Raw genomic sequence first — 19,164 nt, forward strand, 5'->3', positions numbered from 1 at the left:
TTCAGCCTCAGAGTTTGTGAGACACCTGCAACTGGCCTTTCAGAGTCTCTTCAGATGTGTCTCATGGGGAATTACTGTGTCAAGAACACTTCAGAAGCAAGAATAAGCAGCACTGATTTGACCCTCACCACCAGCCGACATAGGAAGTCAGTCTGCTTTCAAGGCAAGCTATTTTGGGGGTTATGCACACAACAGAGCTGTTCAGTCTTCCCACTTTCAGACAATCAAATCCAGACTGGAAACGCATTGCTAACATCAGGACAACGATCGTTTTAGAGCAACTGGACAAACACTCTGAGCCCCATTTGCTTGCACATAGCACTGAACTAAATCAGCCCCAAAGAAAAGCTTTGCAGAGCCTAGCAGCTATAGTGAGACGAGTCCAGGAGCTTCCAAGCCCTTCTGGGCTTTTCATGTTATTGGGAAAGGTGAAACAGCTGTTTCATAACAACAGTTCTTCACCAGCAATCGCAGTTCGTGGGAGGGACAAGATCACAGCAAAGCTCGTCAGCAGGGAACAAATCGGGAAGATGTGCCTCTCCACTTTTGCAGAAGACATCTTTCTTTAACAAACAAAAGTAGATTGTCATCTCAGGAACACTGCAGAGAGATTGACTCTCACTCTGAAGAGACACCAGAGTGAAAGCAGGGTCAGCCTGAGGGCAAGAGAGACTAAGCTCTTTAAACGCCTTGGGATTTCAGATTAGCTCTGACACACTGACAGGGATACAAACGGGAACGCACACAAATCAGCTTAACACAGAGAAGGCAGAACAAGACAGCAGCATGCAAGAAAGAGAAGCTACAAGAGAGCAGCAAAAACTGAAGAGGACATCCAGTAGCTGAAGAGCCGTCAGGGCATATCCTTTTGGCTGCAGGTCAATGACTTTATACCTAAAACTTAATGGATTGAAGAGCATGATCAAATAAGGGGAGGGAAGCTAGAAAAGGCGAAGTACACAGTGCACAAAATACACTGACAGAAGCACAAACACACCCCTGCCTAGATACTCTGCACTTGGCCACCTGAGCTGGGAACATTTAAAGATAAGGACAGGAGGAAAAGCCAGGGACTACTATCCCAAATACATATTCATATGATAAATTGCATTAAATAGCTACTGCTCCAGACTCAAACTTAACAGTGATATAAATGATCTCCCTGGTGGGATGTACTCTCCACTTCCCAGGAGTAGATGGGATATTAAGAGGGCTGGAGACCGTTCATGACAAGCACACAGAGCACTGACACTGGAATAGCAAATTTGGCCAAATCAATCACCCAGGGCAATGCTGGGCACAGCAACCCCGAGATCAGGTTTCCAGCAACACACCACCTTCCTCTGCACGTGGCCCAGCAGCAATTCTCCACCAACTAGGTGCTTTGGTCTGCAGCAAAGACAGGCTGTGGATCAGAGCACTTCAGCGTCACGCTTTCCTCTCTGTATTGAATGAACAGGGCAATAGCAAGACTATGGTGCCTGCCTCAGTGCTGGCAGGCATGCAGCACAGAGCTGCCCAGAGCCAGCTGCCTGGGAAGTAAAATACACCCTGTAGTTTGTCGAGGGATCTTGGAGGTTTGCTTACGTACCAGGCAGCAGCACCCAACCATCAGATGGCTCATGCTGACACTCTACCTTAGAGCACCCAGTGCTCCTGCTCTACCCCATAAACCAGTTAATTTTGGATTAACACTTGTGGACATATTCTAGCTGGCTTGAGACAGCGCAACTAAGATAACACTCACCCCGACAAAAGGAATGAACTTCTGCGAAGATTCTTCGTCAGGGCTAAAGGCAAAGAGAAAAGAGTTGTTAACAGCTTGCTTCCACACCAGGCACAATACTCACTTTATATGTTGCATTCAAGCATGCAGCAGGGACGGACAGTATGCAAGCGCCAGTCCAATGTCTCCTCTCAAGGCCCCCTGCCAGCACGCTAAGAATCTGCATGGGTGGGGAAGAGCACACAGCTTACGGCACATCTCTCAGGGGAAAGGTTTCTTCCTCCCTCCCTCACGCTTGACAGAGAAACATGCTTTAATGACATAGCAGTCATTACAGACACACGACCTCTTACTGCAAGGAAATGGATCTGTGCCACAACAACATGGAGAACTGTGCATTACTTACTAGTCCCTGAAGCGCTCTGCACACATGGCCTTCACGTGTCCCACCTTTGGAGTCATGTGCCATACCTTGCATATCCCAGCATCGCTAAAGCAGTTAGCCTGCCACGGGGTTACAAGCCGTGACACGTGGTTATTTGTATAGCACTAGCAAGTACATACACATACACACTCACGCACACAGATACATGTTCCCTGCCACTGGTAGCCTACAGTCCCTTAGACAGGCACACTAGAGAGGTTGGGCACCAGAGCACGCCGGGTAGATCGGGACACCAACTCGAGAACAGCAAACAGCTAAATCAAACCGAACAAAATGCACACCATGTCCCAGAAACAGCTGAAGACAACACTACACACATTTTGAAAGCAGGAAGGCATCAGCCCCTCCTGCTCTGGGCCTGCCCCGGATTCAGAAGCCAGAGGGTAGAGAAGGGCCAGCAACGAAGGCCACAGTCAAACCTAGCAGGAATTAGGGAGAGACTTAAAGACAAGAGGGGAAGACCTGAGTGAGGAGGAAGGCAGGCTGGGAGGGCCTGCAGAGCCACTGCACCCTTCAAGGGTGACAGAGATGAAGATGGACCCACAGAGCGAGGAGAGGACTACAGGAGCACGTCCACATGTTCGAAGGAATTACAGTTCAGCAGTGGAAGTGACTGCATGGGCAAGACATACAACGTTTCTCAAGAAACAGGTAGGAAACAGACAAACACAAAGATTTCTCGTATTTGTCTTTTTGTGGATCCCTCAGTGCTCGGAGCACTGCAACATTCAGAGAAAAACCATCCAGCATTACCTTCATCCAGAATATTGCTGGCTGCAGCACAAATACTTCAGGAAAGCAGGTATTTCTGTGGTGTTTCCAGCACAGATCAGAAATGTGCCAAACGCACAAAGGTTGCCAACCACTGTGTGATTAGCACAGGCTGGACAGTTTCCTCTAAGCTCTATAGAAAGAATGGCATAGAACTGCAGTGAACATGACGCCGCCAGAGCTCCCTCTTGGTCCAAAGCGTGTGCCTTTGCAAATAGCCTCTCGCTTTGGCTCAGCTCTGCTTACTCATCTCTAAGGTAAAGCCAGGGGCTTTGCTCCCTTCCTACCTCACAACCCCAGGCACTGCACCTTCATTCTTCCCCCAAAGCACATGACAAAATGACCGAGTCCTTTATTCTGTGTTGGAAGCCAGAAAGGTCACATCTTTCCAAACACAGCTGCAGGCCCCCCATCAAATAAATCTCCTACGAACATGACATTTCCAGCTCCACTTTTGCAAAGGGAAACAAGAAACCCACATAGCTGTTGGGAGAAGCACAGACCAGAGGCTCAGCTTTCTTCTCATTTCTTCAGCTCCATGGGCTGATAAGCAGGCAGAAGTGAGTCCCGCTGACCAAGTGAGGGAAGCACAATAGTCGCCTAGTCATCTCTCAGCTACTGGATGGCTTTGCTCCGAGCTCTCAAAAAACAAACCATGCCCAATTCCAGGAGAAAACTCATTCTTATTCCTCCTGGGAGCTCAGATTCCCACTGAGGAGAGCTCAGGGGCAGTTCTGAAATAAATCATTTGCTTCAGTCAACATTTATCACAGCTTACAATGATGCACAGACTGTTCCTGAAGCAATCCAGCTGGATTTCAGCTCGGCTAGTCCCATCACACGTCCTCTTGGGAACTCTGATCTTGCACATGTGCCTCTGAAAATGCAGCTTATCAAAACATCTGCTCTTCATGTGGATGAAAGGAAAGATGAGATGACCGTGCTTGTTCTCCACTTCCTCTTTCACGCTCTTTCCTGATTCTTGTCCTTTGGGATCCCAAAATATTAATCCAGAATCCTTTCACCTTGGTAACAGTCTCTTCTATTCCTCCTACCACAGCCCTTGAACTAAAATACCCCCGGTCCCTGGAAAGGCAGCTCCCCCTTATTACCTAGGCTGCATAGATTCCTAGGCTGCAGAGGTTTTACACCCATAGCGATGTCCAAGGTATTGGTTTTATCCATAGGGCTTCTGAAGGCCGTGGTATCTCAGCTATAATTTAAAGCCAGACCTGACCCTGGTTTGTGTTTTTTAACAGTGTTATTGATACTTCACCTCTCTAATTCTGGGGGGGTTGGGGGGGAACCAACCCCAAAACAAATGCTTGGGGGGAAAGCAAAAAACAGACCTATGCAGAGAGGGTAGAAAGAAAATCTTTATCTGGAATGGGGAGTTGTCTAATTACTATTTTTGCTTGGGCAAAATCCATCCACCTGCAATCAGTCCTTCAAAGGTAAGCTGTCCAGAAATGGACTTGCAGGCTCCCTCCCTACCCGAATAAATTAATTCAGATTGAACCAAGACATATAGCCAGATTTGTATGTTTTAGGATTCTTAGAAAGGAGAAGAAGCCACATCACCAGAGTCACCCACCTGACAAAGGGAAGAAATAATCTCTCTCACTTCTGGGGCAAAGTACAAACTAAGCTGCAAAGCACTCAGATATTACAGAAAGAGGGACTGCATAATCACTTAGAGCAGTTATGCAAGTTATTAGCCTTTTAGTAAGATTTCATTTAAAATTTAAGAAACCCGAAACAGATTCAAACGAAGCCAAACACCTGTGTTTCCTAGCAGGAGGGTCTCAGGTACCACTTTCCACGCAAGTCCTGCAGGGGGGCAACGGGAAAGAGGGGACTTTTATCACCGAAGGACTACCAGGCCTCTAAGCCATTTCAGGCCAGGCACTACCAACAACCCTCCAAGGTTCACCTTTGGTATGAAGCATCTGTCCTTCCCACTGGGCAACTGTAGCTGTCTGCCGGCTAACACTGTCCCTGTTCCACCAAGTCTCAAGTGGTCAAACCAAACAGAGGGACAAAGCAACTCCAGGTCCCCACGACACATCAGATGAGTCGCCTCTCTGCTTCCCCAGGAAACTCCCGTCCAGCACCCTTCATGTTCCTACAGCGGGCTGGACAAACTCAACAGGACATCTACCATTTCTTGAGCCTTGACTCTCCTCTGCTGCACTGCTCTGCCAGGCAAGGGGCACAAGTAAACTCCTGTTACATTTCCACCAGCTGCCCAAGGAGGTTCATGCAGCAGCCAGCCAGACATGGGCACTGCTGAGCCAGAGGAGGGACCGGGCCCATCTTCACCAGCTGTGTTCACGTCCAGCAACCGCTACAGGGTGTGTTTTAGAAGCAGCACTCAGAGAAATGACCTGGACTCTGCCTAGCCACTGCCCTGCAGAGCCTCAGAGCAGGCAGAAAACAGTGTTACCCCTGCTTCCTATTGCCCAGGAACCCTCCAACCCAAGGCACTTGTGCTCCAGGGAGCAAGAGTTGGGGAAGTGCTCTACAACACACGAGAGTGAACAGCTTTTAGTAAATGTGTAACTAAGTACGAAATGACCCAGCCCTCACTCACCCTGACAAGTGAGCAATGCTTTTATTTCCAACAGCCAAGCTGCTCCCCAGATCCAGAAGCCACACGGCATGAGCTGTGCTGGACACTGAATTACAGTGGGTGACACCAGCCCAGGTTCACAGAACTGATCAGCAATCCAGCTACACTGGGAATGAGTGTCTGTTGAGCCTCAGACCTCAAATACCGCAGGGTTTCATTCAAGAACGCAATGCAGAGAGGTATCAACGTCTATGATACACCCCTCCTAGTGAGAGGCCCATCTCTGCCACCATGGTTTCAGCTCCCCACATGTTGCCTGGACTGCAGTTTCTTGACAATTCAGTAACCAGTAATTCTCCCAGTGCTCACAGACAAAGTCAGCCACCCAGTGTAACGCAGAGGAGCTGAAATGGCGATTCATTTCCTTCCTGAACCCCTTCCTCATTGCCAGCCCCCTTGATTTCAGGTAAGGTCAGCAGATGCTCCAAAAGAATGGGACAAAGCTTTCGCACTATTGCAGTCCATCACAGGCAGTACATGCGCCAATCTTTCGCCATGACAAACAGAACAAGGGGACAGGACGGAGAGCAGAGGTAAGTCAAAATAGGGACAGCTGGCAATAAAGTTATAAAGCAGCTCATCACATACAGCTACTTCCTAAAGACTGGCTTGGCTTTCCTTGGACCACTAGGGCTTGTTTAACAGAGCAAATGCTAGGATACTGGGAGATTTGTCTTGCAATGAATTTGTAGGTAGCGCTGCTGTTTTTACACGGACCACTGCCTTGAAAGCTGGCCTTGGAGAAGCCATTCACCTCTGGCCTTGAGGGAGAGGGAGTTGCAGTAACTTCGTGAACTGAGGACAAAATAAACAATGTCCAATAATCACATGATTTGAAGCAGGGGACCCTGCAGAGCAACGGGGTCTTGGAGGCAGCTCATAGAGCACAACTCCACTGCTAGCATACATCTGTCTCCTCTTTCTTAAGCTCAGAGAAGTCCCATACTTTTGGGATAGCCTGCCAGTAAGAGACTAGTCCTCAATGTTTTGATTACAGGGAGAAGATTTGCTGGTCTGCACTCAGACACTACAAAGCTGAACCCCACCCTGAGCCACTGAGTGCCACCTACAGCACTCCAGTTCCAACAGATGGGAACCGAAAAGCCTTTGCTCAGTCCTGATCCTTCTGGAGCTATACTATAGCCTCTGATGGCTAGGAAGAAGGGAAGAAAAAACCCTACCTTGTCCATGTTTTACTACTCAAAGTTACTCCCTCAATAACCCCTTCATTCCCATTCAATCTACATCCTGGGAACCCGTATGTGTGGTCCAAAGGCAGAGCAGTCATTTTCAACAATGCATTCTGCCAGCAGAAGCCATAGTTTCAAAGCAGCAAGCAGAATTACACTAAAGCACAAACTGTGCATCCCAGACCTGCAGGAACTGTTAAACAAGGCGCAAAAGACCAGTTCATGGGGGAAGAGAGATAGGAGATGGGAGAGGGAACCTAAAAGGAACTGATACCTTATGGTAAAATCAAAATGAAAGCTCTTTTTCCTTTTCAGAAAGCAACCAAAGAAAAAGATAAATATGTTATTATACTTACAACAAAGTGATGCATTCATTTAGACAGTGCTAATGGAAACGCAATTTCTGTGTTGTTTTTCACAATACCCTCCCTAAGTTGCTGCCAACGACAGAGCGCTGCATTTCTAAAGAAAGCCAGACGCAGAGGTAACTGCCCATCACTCCATGGGAGAGCTTGTTCCTCTAACTCACTCTCCAGTTTGCTCATGGGGCACTTAGCTGAAAGCAGAAGTTATTTTAAAGCAGACACAACAATGATACTAAGAGACTGCAGGCTATGCCACGAGTCTCTAAAAGTCTCAGCAATCTCTCTTCCAAGTAACCTTCTGCAGGGCTTGAGCCTGATTTAAACTTATCAACAGCTTCAGGCATGGCACCATCAAGTCCAAAGGGTCTAAAATCCAAATGGATCAGACCAGCTCGGTAAAGCGGTCATGCACATTGCTGGGAGGGCTAAGTGCATGTATTGCTGAAGTACATTTCAGACGTTTTTCAGCAAAGTACCAAATTGACCTTTCGGGGACATTAGAAACTCAAAACGATTAAATGTGTGTTAATGACAAAAATGAACCTGTAACAGAATGGAGAGGGCAGTGGAGACCAGTGCAGAACCCAGCAACTGAAGGGTGCAGAGAAAGGCAGCCATCAGAAGGGGTTCACATTGCACTAGGGGTGTCTGAACTCTACGGTAAGTGTTCACTCCAAAACCAAAATAAAAGACTGAAGCTAAGAGCTTTGAGTACCCTGTGGCTCTCCAAACTTCACCTTTATCAGGTTAACATTACAGAAGTTCACAAACACATAAAGAGAGTGCGCTCTTTTTAATGGACTAGTCAGTCTGGAAATATTTTCCCTAGGAGAGCATGAAGAATGGGCTAAATTTTACTGAATCATTTCTGCAAAGTAATGTAGAGCAAACACAGGAATGGAAAAGCAATATACAATAGGCATTTCCAAAAAGAGGGAAAAAAAGTGACTCTACCTACACCTTTAATCCCTCCCAGTTCTTATGCAAAGGAGGCATCAATGAGGGACGTTAATGGACCAAAAATGAAAGATCAGATATAACATGGGAAGGGTAGTAATTAACAATTAACATCATCCACACCTCATATGAGGCTGCTAGTCCCTAATCAAGAAAAATCACGACCTGAGTGTTTGTCCTGCTCTCAGAAATTATTGGGATGTGAGTCGGAGTCTATTAATCTCCTCTGTGCCTCAGAAACAATGCATCTCTACCCTTCAGTGACAGTTACTCTTCTTCTTGGACCACAGCCACATGAGGCTCTACATGCTTCTGAATCTTGTTTTCAGACCCCAATCCTCCCTCCTACGGGCTACTTATCCCTTAAGAAAAGTTGAAATAAAACCTGGTGAATGTCAGCCCTCCCCAGTAGGAGTCCTGGTAGCCTGCAACTGCCAATCAACAAGGATTTTGTCTCTCCTGCGAGAAGCTCTGCTATTTACACTCCAAGAAGAAAGGGTTTCAGTTCCCTCAACGCCGATGTAAAAAGGCCAGGTCTCATGGAAGATACTTTGGGGGGGCAATGCCGCAGTCCAGTCTTACACACCTAAGATCTCTGTGGTAAGGAAGAGGTCTCTGTGGTAAGAGATCTCCGGAACCTAAGCATATATAATCTCTCCATCCCCCATCCTGCCTAGTCCCCACTTCTCCAAACCTCTCAGATCTTCAACAAAATCACTGCACTTAAAAGTAACCACACTGTTGTAGATTCACTGTTATCTAAGTGGGACACATCACTGGATGCAGGCTACCATAAGGCTCCCAAGGTGTTTGCAATTTGGAGTGATTTTAAGACTGCTGGCACACGAGATGAGAAAAGCACTTTGCTTTCAACCTGATGCTCACTCTGGAAAGTCAATATTACGTTAGTGACGTACCTTTTCTGCTTGTATGTCAGCATTGCTTCAGCAATGGGCAACTGGTGTGCGCAGTTTGCCCCTGCTATATACTGCGTTATCCGGGACACAACATCAGGCGTCTCTGGAACTGCAATAGAACAAAGAGAAAAAGTAATTTAAGTGACTTCTCAGACCATCACCAGTCCTCCACTTGCTCAGCCAAGCAGCTGATGGTACCCAGCCAGCTGCATTTGAACTGCATCTTCCAAATGAAGCTCTGCAGCCTACCCCAGAGCACTGTAAAGCTGTCTGACCAAAAGCAAACATCCCACAAGAGCACCAAGGTAAAAACATTAGGAAAGCATACTCGATACACAGACATATGTACACAGCATTATTGACTGAAGTATTATGGTTATTTCATATATATTAAAATGCTTTTCTTTGAAAATGTGTACTTCCCCAAAGTCAGCTTTAGACTTTTTTGCACCTTGACTGCAGGTATCTGCTGACGAAAGTGCCCATCTCTCCCAAGGCCTCGGTGAGCTGCTCTACTCACACCAGCATTTGAGTTACCTGATTTCCTAATGAACTCATGGCCTTGCTGAGTTAACTGAAAAGACCGAGAGCCACGCAAGGGTAGGAAAAGCACAAAGATCACATGTGTAGCAGCAAGCATGCCTCAGATCTGTGAGATTGTGTTTGATTCAAGTTGACAGGAAGACATTTCCTAAATGCCTTCCATATTTCTTTGGTTTCAAGCAAAGACCCTCAACTGTGAGATCAAGGGAACACAAGTGACCTTCACCAGGCACTTCCATACTTTAATGGGCATTTTAACCCAGACTTCTTGTATTTGAACAGTGAACTGTGAAGAGCTATGATTCTTTTCCAGATCTTATTATGCCATCACGGGGTTTCTGTGCAGTTCTCACTGCACAGATGAAAATGAAGAATCTACAAGGTCTGGACTGCACAAAAGTGAGGCTGCGTTTTCCTCATAGGATCCAGGCAAATAAATAAGGGCTGCAGCATACAACCAACTAAAGAACAGATATAGCTCTCGAGCTGGATTTCTATAGCTAATGAAGTATTCCTAACACAGACACAAAAATCAAGTCTTGACATTTGTCTGCATTTTCAAGTGCAGTGAGGAATTAAAAGAAACCAGTTCCAGACATCTGCTCCTCCACAAGCTTAGAATCAAGGAAAAGCGTAGGTTGGGTGGCACACTAGATCTCTAGTCCAGCCTCCTGCTCCAAGCAGGGCTAACTTCACCTTCAGAACAGGCTGCCCAGGGCCTTGTCCAGCCAAGTTCCCATCTGCTGGAAAAGGCTCTGAACAATCACCTGCGAAGAGGTCGGTCTCCCCTTCTCTCACGTCTAGAGGACTTCCAGGAGCATCCTGGGAGCCTCAGGCACTCTGCAATCCCAACAGGAGAACCACACTGCAACTTCCCCACCCTCATGGCATGCCAAAAACTCCAAAGCTTTTTCCTCTAGTGAAATTTCTGTATGCGATATGCTGCCATGACAGCATCACTCCTCAGTCAAGTCTCAAGCCTTCATGTAGCCCTAAATGTCAGATGCAAATCCTCCTTTCTCCTGTTTCTTTCTGTTCTTGAAGGAACGGATGGAAAAAACTGTCAGCATTAATATTTTAAGCAAAGTAGTACTTTAACACACACTAAGGCTTTATCCTGGCCTAGAACAGACTCAGATCAGAACAGGAACTTGTTGATCTGACCTAGGGCAGCTCCCACATGATACAACACTGGTGAAGAACAAAATACTTTTTAAATGAGAAAGATCCTGCCAGCAGACTTCAGAAATGTCAAGGTAATTTTCACGCACAACTAATAGAAGTTAATCTTCCCAGAGTTTCCAGTTTTCCAAATCTTTTGGGCTAGACAGTTTCTGAAGGGCCAAAGAAAGCAATGTACTAAACTTGGTAGTGAGACCTCCACATCAAAGAACAAAGCTGAGAGCTAGGTAAAAACAGCATGACTCAGAGGCAGCTAGTGCCTCTGGGAGCCAACAACTGTTTGCAAACCACCAAGTGGAGGACACACAAAGGTCAGCATCTGAAAAGGGAATGTGGTGGTGTGAGGAGAAAAGAGGAACAAAAACATTTGTCTGCTTCCTCTTGTATTTACTTGACCTTTGCTAAAATTACTCATTCAAGCCTTTTATCCCACACAGGCCAGACACAGACACATGGTCTTACCAGTGGTCTGTGCTTCAAGTTTGTTGAACAGATCTCTCCAGGCTAGATCTTGGAAGAAGTTGTTGTATCTATAATCTACAGACCCCAGATACTTGGCCACTGGATGAGAGCCTAAGAAAGAAAGGAAAACATGACAGTTGTTCTTCCCAGCACTGAACACAAGTGTGTTTTTTATCTGTAAGGAATTAAATTCCAAAATCAAAACTACACTAGACACCCCAGAAATAAATTTCTTCAATTATAACCAAGTAATCTAGTCCAGCTTATCTCTACAAAAGCATGCAAATAGACTTCCCAGCAGAGACACGGCTTCAACACCACTGATATCTTTCAGTGACACCTCCCCCTTCCCCCCCGCCAAATTAAATTTTAAAAGACCAAAGAAAACAGGACTGGGAAACTGCTGAGGAAATAAGTGATTTGGAAGACACAGAGGTCCTACGGCTCTCCATCTCAGTCTCTCAGTTTTGCAAGCGGCTTTCCCAGCAGCCCTTCCTGTCCACAGGCTGCACCACATGCACCGTGGCCAGGTCACCTCTGCCAAGAGGACTCAGACCCCTTCCTCCAAACACCATTCACACACCACGGCTGTTTTGCAATACTGACAAGAGGCAATTGTCCCCAGCCACGAAAAACAACCCAGGGAAGCTTGTTTAAGCGACGGAGAAGGGCTGTAAGTTCAATAAATAGGCTGTACTTAAAGACAGAAGGCAGAGCCCAAGGATTACAGTCCCCAGTGAATGTTGGCATATGCATCAGGTCCCTGCTTGCTCTAGCTAAGCCTTATGACTCCTCTATGAGCATGGAAAGACCTCCTTGCAGAAAGTTTGTGTGTCCAGCCTCCAGCTTGCAGCCCTGGATGGACATCTGACTTCATACTTATACTGAGCAGGAGAGGGAAGGCATTTAAGTGACAAGCTCTGTCCTGGAAGATGGTAAAAATTTGCCACCTTCATTTTAGGCCACATGCCTCCCCAAACCAGAGAACCCACTCTTGCAACTACCTCTCCAGTCTTTCAACACAGGAGAAAAGGTGTGCCAGGATTGCACTTTCCAGTCACCACATTTCAGTCATGCTCAGCATGAGTCCTGTACACTTACAATCAGCCATGAAGTGGCCACAGAATTCCTCCTAATCAGCTTATTTTTATCCTTCCTGCATGCTGAATTCTCAGATCAAGCCACACTTCCAGAGACTGCAACAGCTGAGTCATCAGCTGGTAACTGGTAACCTGACAACTCCTTCCAAGAAGACCCCAGTTGCTTAACTATACTCACCATCCTCAAGTAAAGCTCATGGTGGAAAAAACCCACTGTCTTTTCTCAGTCCTCCAAAGCAGCGCTGATTTCCAGACTTCCAGGAAAGGTTCCAGCAGAAGGTCTCTCTGAGCTCCCCTCAGTGTCTTTAGAGACTGGGGCATAAATTCTTTCCTGGACCTTCCTGATCATGCCGACTTTCAGACCCATCATTTCTTTTGCAGTGGAGTTTTAAGCAGTGCACATGGAACAGTTCTGCACCATGCACTGGAGAAGCTTTCCCACATGCTGGGAAAACACATTGCACATGGCAGATGCAGTTGGAAACAAGTACTAAACACGAGGTCTCCCAAGAAGTTCTATCCATGGGAGCTAAATGCTAAAAAACCTCAAACAGCCAAAATAACCCCCAACCTTTTTTTCCTATTTTATTTGCCCCCTTTCAGTTGTTTATACACTGGTTTGGACATGAAAGGAGTCTTTCAGCCACAGAATCTGAAATATGAAGCAGGACTGAATCTCCCAGTATGGATGCTTACAGACACTAAGCACTTCTCGTTGTTAACAAACCACTGTAGGTTGACTCTTCTGTCATTGCAGCGTGTAGTTGTGGACTAAGAAGGTAAAATCATTCGAAGGTGCTGCTAACAGCAGAAAGTCTTTTCCTTTAAGACGTTTATGGCATGGTCACCATTCTGTCTTTGGTGCTTTTTCAATTGTCAGAAAAGAGAGATTGCTCCTCAGTCACTTTAATGAACCACCAGAAAGCTGGCCAGAAATAAGCACTCGATCCAATCAGGAAATACTGCAGACTTCTTTGGGAAAGGCCCTGTTAGAGAAGTTTCTATATTTAAAGAACATTTAAAAAGCGTTCACAGTTCTGATGCAGTTCCATTATCAAACTGCTTTTTTCTTTTTTTTTTTAATTACCAAAGAAAATTTTAAGATTAAAAAAACAACCCAAAAACACACTAGCTAAATCTTGTGTTTCACTGTCAAAGAGAGAATATTTTCAGATCATTAAAGACTGCAGGACAAAAAACTCTTCTTCTAAGGCCAGGATACAGTCAGCATGCGAGGCCCAAAGTCCTCAGACACGCAGACTCTCATTCAAAGCACATTTAACCTTGCAGAAATAATTTTTTTGTTTTTACCCCCTAAAGGGCACTCTCTCCTCTTCCTGCCAACCACTTTGGAAACTAAATGCCTTCTTTACAGAAGGATCCAGCTCTCTTCCTCTGCCTTTTTCAGTTGACTTCTGCAAATCCCACCACTGGATCGACAGCCTAACCCCACTGTTCATGGTGCCGGGCAGCAGCTTCTGACTCCTACAGCAACTGCCATCAGCTGGTCACAAACCTAGAAGATGGAAAAACACCACGAAAAAGTGCTTTTCAAGTTTTCTGTTGCCTACATCACTTAAGTGTCCTGTTCACACAAGCCAAGCCTCAGACTAGACCAGCTTCTGGCATCACACCCTTACAACACCAACATTGCCCAGATGCTCGTGACCACAAGCATCAGTGACCACCCGGCTTCCCAGGCCTCACTGCTACCACATTCCTCATGTTTCTGACTACAAGACCCTTAACGTTATTATTAGGCCACTCTACTTCTTATACAAGCGATCCAAGCTGGGTAACTTTCCAGCCAGCCAGGCTTGTTGAGCAGCTGGAAGGGCAGAGATAAGGTGCTGGAAAACTGAGGGAAAAACCCGAGGAGAACAGCACATAAAGGAAAGGTCAAAAGATACATGTAATTTAAATAATTTAAACTCTCAGCAGTTTCAGAGCCTTTAAAAAATTTTCAACCCTCCCCTCCTCCATATACATTTTCTGGTCAGCCTCAGGGAGGCCAGAACAGTTGTCGCTTTGGGAAACATGGCGCCCAATGAATTTAAGATTTCAGCCAGGGAAAGGGCTTCCAGAACATTATTTTATGCATTCATTGTACCATTATAAAAAGATATATAAGAGCCTCCCTGTACGGGGAGGAAGTACTCAACCCTTTGCTTCAAACGAAAGGTTTACAAGCAGACTTTGGCATCAAGAACGTAGAGATGAAATTCACTCACACAAGAGCAGCAAACACAAGCATTGCACAATACTATGACAACATGACGTTTGCCTCGTTTCACAGCCATATACCTAGCCAAAGCTTCCAGGAGGGCTTCTCCTGAGGGAACACATCACATTTAACCCGTTCATCTTTCTATGAAGAAAAATTGTTCCTTATTTACCTAGAGGGATGATCAAAAATCTCATGTAGCCGAGCCAGTCTGGGGTTTTGTGAGACAGCTGCTCTACAAAGAGCCTCAATACAGCACTGAGGTAATTCTGGGCTCCGGCCACTGCAATTTTAATTGGGTTTGGAGGCTGCGAATTGCAGTTACAGCTAGACAGAAAAAGAGGAAACATATTCATAATCGTGCTTCCAACCAGCTATTTCAGAACAAGTTAAAAAAAAATTGGTTAATAACAACCACGGCAGAAGAGAGTTCATTCAATACACAAGGCAATATCACAATGATTATCAGCAGCTTAAGACATTATTAATAAAATGCAACATTGTTCCATACTTTCTTAATTGGTCTCCTTGCTCCTTCTTTCACACATTTTGATAATCTAAACGGCTGTATTCAACTATCTAGGTTAGGAGGTACCTATTGCAACTAACCACTGTGTCAGAGAACATACTCAGGTACCCAAGCCCTCAGTAGGCATCTAGGGAATGCCTTGAGGAATTGAGGAATTAAGCTGGGAATTATGTGGCGGGGGGGCAAGAACTATTTAAAAACCTACCTATTAGCTTTGCATGCTTTACTGGTTATTAGATCTGATCTATGAGCACAATCCAAAGCACAATCTTTTAAAATCACCAGTGTCGATGAAAGGAGACTTGCATCCCCACACACATGGCAGAACAGCACAACTTTGCAGGGCTGGCGAGTGCTGAAGAGCCACACAACTCTGACTTCAGGAGAGCAGATTGGGGAGAAATATTGGAAGGGAGAAGTATTTCTCAGCTACTGGATGGAAAACTCCCTGGGCACTGGGGCACAGGAGCTGAGAGGCTTTTAGAGCTGAGACTCAACAAACAACACAAGCAAGGTGAGAACTTACTATCTCTGTATCCTGGAGACAATAGTGCTGAAAGCTGCCTGAATATCAGCTGAGGAGCATGTGCAGACCACTGGCAAGGTATGCTTTTGCAAGACATCTGATAGGTACTGAGGAGAGAACAGAACATTTTATAGTCCTTTTTTTGGTACAGTTTGTCACAAGAAGAAAATCTGCCTCCCCCAGCCTCCTAGGTATTCTCACACCCAAGCGTGGGCACTCTCCCCATGTCCAATTTGTAAGTGATACGGCTATCTCCCAAATACCTCGTCCCTGTGCATCAGCCAAAGGAAACTCTTCCTCTAGAAAAATGGAAACATTGCACCTTCTTGACAAACACCAACACTATATCCAAAACATGGCAATGACAACTCTAGAACAGCAGGGTTTTTATGGCTGCAGAGAGCAGGGCAGCAGCAGAAGGCCATTTGCCTAGCAGAAAGCACTGGGTAAGAGCAGATGCTGTCTACTTGCCTGCTTCCGGAACTACAGTTGCATCTCTCTCTGATTTCAAAAGGACTTAAACAAATGCACTGTTCTGCCCACCCTCAAGCACTAAAAAAAGGGAAGGGTGCTACCAACACACACATTCCTCATGAGGGACTGTTTCCCCTCCATGCAGCTAACGGGAAACAAGTTAAAACACACACTTCGGGTATACATGGACATAATATTGATGAGACTCTACAATTATCTCACACTTTCGAATTCTGCACCACTAAACTATACACACCAGCCAATGTCATCTTCATATCCTCCAATACTGCAGGCACAAGCTGCTAAAACTACTGGAAGATGACCTACAATGCTTTCTGTCCTTCTCTAGAAGGCATTTCTCCATCTTTCAAGTATAGAGAAACCAGAACCGGTAGCTCAGCTGGTATTTTTGCTCTCTCAGACATTGAGACCCTAGTTCTTCCAGAAGCAGAAAGCCAAACCAGACAATGTAACTCCACAAGCCTGGCACAAGTTCTACAGGCGACAGTTACCCAGCACATGTTTATTGGTCCTCTTCCATATATATTTTATTGCGTTCTCAGACTCAGGTTTCAAAAGGAGCAAAATTTGTTCCAAACCCATAACAAACCACCCCATGTTGCCAGCATAAGAAAGCACTGCTCAGGGTTCTCCTTAACACAACTATCACTCACTCAGAAAAGACGGAGTGACATACCTGCAGTTAGGAATCACAAGCGTGTGTGCAAGGCAACAGAGTTGACCTGAAATATTTTCTCCTTTGTTCACTGCCTGTGCCTAGAAATATCAGCCTAAACCACAGGTCAGTCCTCCCTGCTTCCTTTGTCCCAGTCTACCACAGTTGAGAAGCAGGCTCCTGAGTGCAAGGGTCTAGCCATTCCCAGAGTGCTGCTACCAGAAGGAATGGCATTTTGTAGAAGAGAAAACACCTCTGTGGAAAGACTCAGGCAGCAAAGCTTTACAAGATCCACAGCATCTCTTGGTCAAATGAAATCCAATCTGTGGGCACTGAACATTCAGTACGCTGCCAGCCCCCACGCACCACCACTGCTCTTCCAACCAAGCAGCAAAACCTACTTGGTTAGTGGTAGAGCTCAAGGCCTGTCCATTCCTGAGGAGGAACAGTGAAGGAGAACTGTGCTTCAGGTAACGTCTCCTGCCTTTACCTGGCCTTGCCAGTCAGAAGTATTGACAAGAATAATGTTTTCTGGCAGCTGGTCATCGGAAACCAGGATGTGATTTAGTTGGTCATACACCGTTTTCCTGGGGATCTGGAAATAAAGACACAGAGAAGAGAACAGTAGCAGATGTCAGCTCTAATCGTCAAGCCACCAGCTCCAGCTCTTGCAATTCATGACAGGCGGCTGTGCATGGCTGGCCAGTGCTTGCTCACCCCATCAGTGAAGGCATGCCATGAGCCGCGCTGGCTGCTGGGACTGACACTTATCAGCTTCTTCAATACTGCAGTATTCTGCAGGCTCCTCTATTAGCCACCTTGGTTTTGTTGGCCATTACTCCTTCTGCCATGCACTTTTACTTACATCACTTTATACCAACTAACAGTAGCCCAAGGAATTTTGGATTCATAGAAGACAGGAACAATCTCCTTTGAGGAGGGAATTAACAAAAGCATGGCACATAGGCTCTGCACAAGTCAGTCCCCTTTTGCAATCCCTAGCAATTTGTCTTATTTCAAAGGAGTAATTCCTCAACACATCCCTACTCATTTCTCATCATAGCAATCTGTTCCAGTGGTTTCAGTTTATGGCGGGCTGACAAAGCAACAAGCTGGCAAAACTCAGCAGACTGGATGGAAGGTACAGTATCAGCCAAGACATAAATTCCCTCCTTCCTGAAGCTGCAGGGTCCAGTTCCTTTCCAGCAGGGGTGGCACTTGGACCAGAATGAAAGGGACCACAGTTGGAGAAGAGGAAAAACTATGAGTGGCTGGAGAGACAGCAATCTTTTTCACACCTGTAAGTGGTGCCGGGTGTCTGGAGAGCGTTCATTGTCCAGACTGTTCGCTCTCTCGTTCTGCGGCCTCACTGGCTGCCTCTCCTTCAGAGACGTGCTCCTTCCCCGACGTCCCGTCTGCTTCCCTTCAGACCTGCTAGAGAGATGTGCTTGCATTCCAGAGTTGGCTCATATCTGAGTGAGATACATCCCCCAAATCCCACATCACCCAGTCTGGCAACCTCAACAATGTGAGTGGAGGCATTGGGGAATCGTGCACGTAGATCTGAGCTAGCTTGAGATCTGCTAATTCTGCTTCTGACAGTGCAGAGCACACGGTTCAGCTACAGAGCACGTTCCCAGGAGTCCCAGGTAGACTTCCACAGTCCATGCTAAGACCCACACCACCACCCTGCTATTGCTACACCAGCATAATAGATCCAGCCATGCAAACTGCAGTCACACAACCAAAAGCAGCACAGAAATACCTCTTCAAAAGAACATCTATTTGCTTGCAAATGACTGGAGAAACTATATGGTGGGGTTGCTGAAGCCCACATTCACTACCTATTTGGGAAGGTTTAACAGGACATAAGTTAGACTTGACAACCACCTTTAAGGCCAAAATCTTCATCGGACCTATTTGGGAAGGTTTAACAGGACGTAAGTTAGAACTGACAACCACCTTAAAGGCCAAAATCTGCATCAGACATTGACTTAGCATCTTTGAGCAAGCAGCTCCAGAGTTTTATAAAAACTTCCTTGGACGTGGAGCAGGTACAACACAGGAGACAGGAGCAACCTCAGAGCAATGCTGACCTTCAGGGTTCTGAGCATTCATTTACCAAGTGCTCAAGACCCATCACTTAAGTGCCTGAACACAAGGAGGATCTGCTCGCAGCCAATGGCTTAAGGCCATCCTGAACAAATGCTAGCACACTGTCCACAACTTCCGAGCAGCCCTGCAGCAGGCGCAATGCTGTGTCACCACTACCTGGTGGATGGGATAATGAGGGACTCGGTCTTCGTGATCTTCCCGCTGGGTGGGAGCTTCTCAACAAACACATCTGGTGTGGGAAGTTCAGCTTCCTGGACCTCGGCTTGCTGGTTAGACTCCTGCAAAAACACAGGGAACCAAGTCATCAGGAACAAACCCTCCCCTCTGTCT

At 46.1% G+C, this 19,164-nt stretch overlaps 1 protein-coding gene across 1 annotated transcript in view; it reads right to left on the reverse strand.

Annotated features, from left to right (window-relative positions):
- Positions 1-19,164, reverse strand: part of PACS2 (phosphofurin acidic cluster sorting protein 2) — a 67,960-nt gene that overhangs the window by 10,622 nt on the left and 38,174 nt on the right. Inside the window, exons 13-20 of the mRNA XM_009576117.1 lie at positions 18,991-19,112; positions 18,018-18,153; positions 17,210-17,314; positions 15,570-15,676; positions 14,687-14,841; positions 11,191-11,301; positions 9,004-9,112; positions 1,748-1,790 (exon numbers count right to left, since the gene is read on the reverse strand). Coding sequence (XP_009574412.1) covers positions 1,748-1,790; positions 9,004-9,112; positions 11,191-11,301; positions 14,687-14,841; positions 15,570-15,676; positions 17,210-17,314; positions 18,018-18,153; positions 18,991-19,112 — 888 coding nt within the window. The remainder of the gene's footprint in view (positions 1-1,747; positions 1,791-9,003; positions 9,113-11,190; positions 11,302-14,686; positions 14,842-15,569; positions 15,677-17,209; positions 17,315-18,017; positions 18,154-18,990; positions 19,113-19,164) is intronic.

Source organism: Fulmarus glacialis, unplaced genomic scaffold (assembly GCF_000690835.1).
Source record: "Fulmarus glacialis isolate BGI_N327 unplaced genomic scaffold, ASM69083v1 scaffold12494, whole genome shotgun sequence".
NCBI lineage: Eukaryota > Metazoa > Chordata > Aves > Procellariiformes > Procellariidae > Fulmarus > Fulmarus glacialis.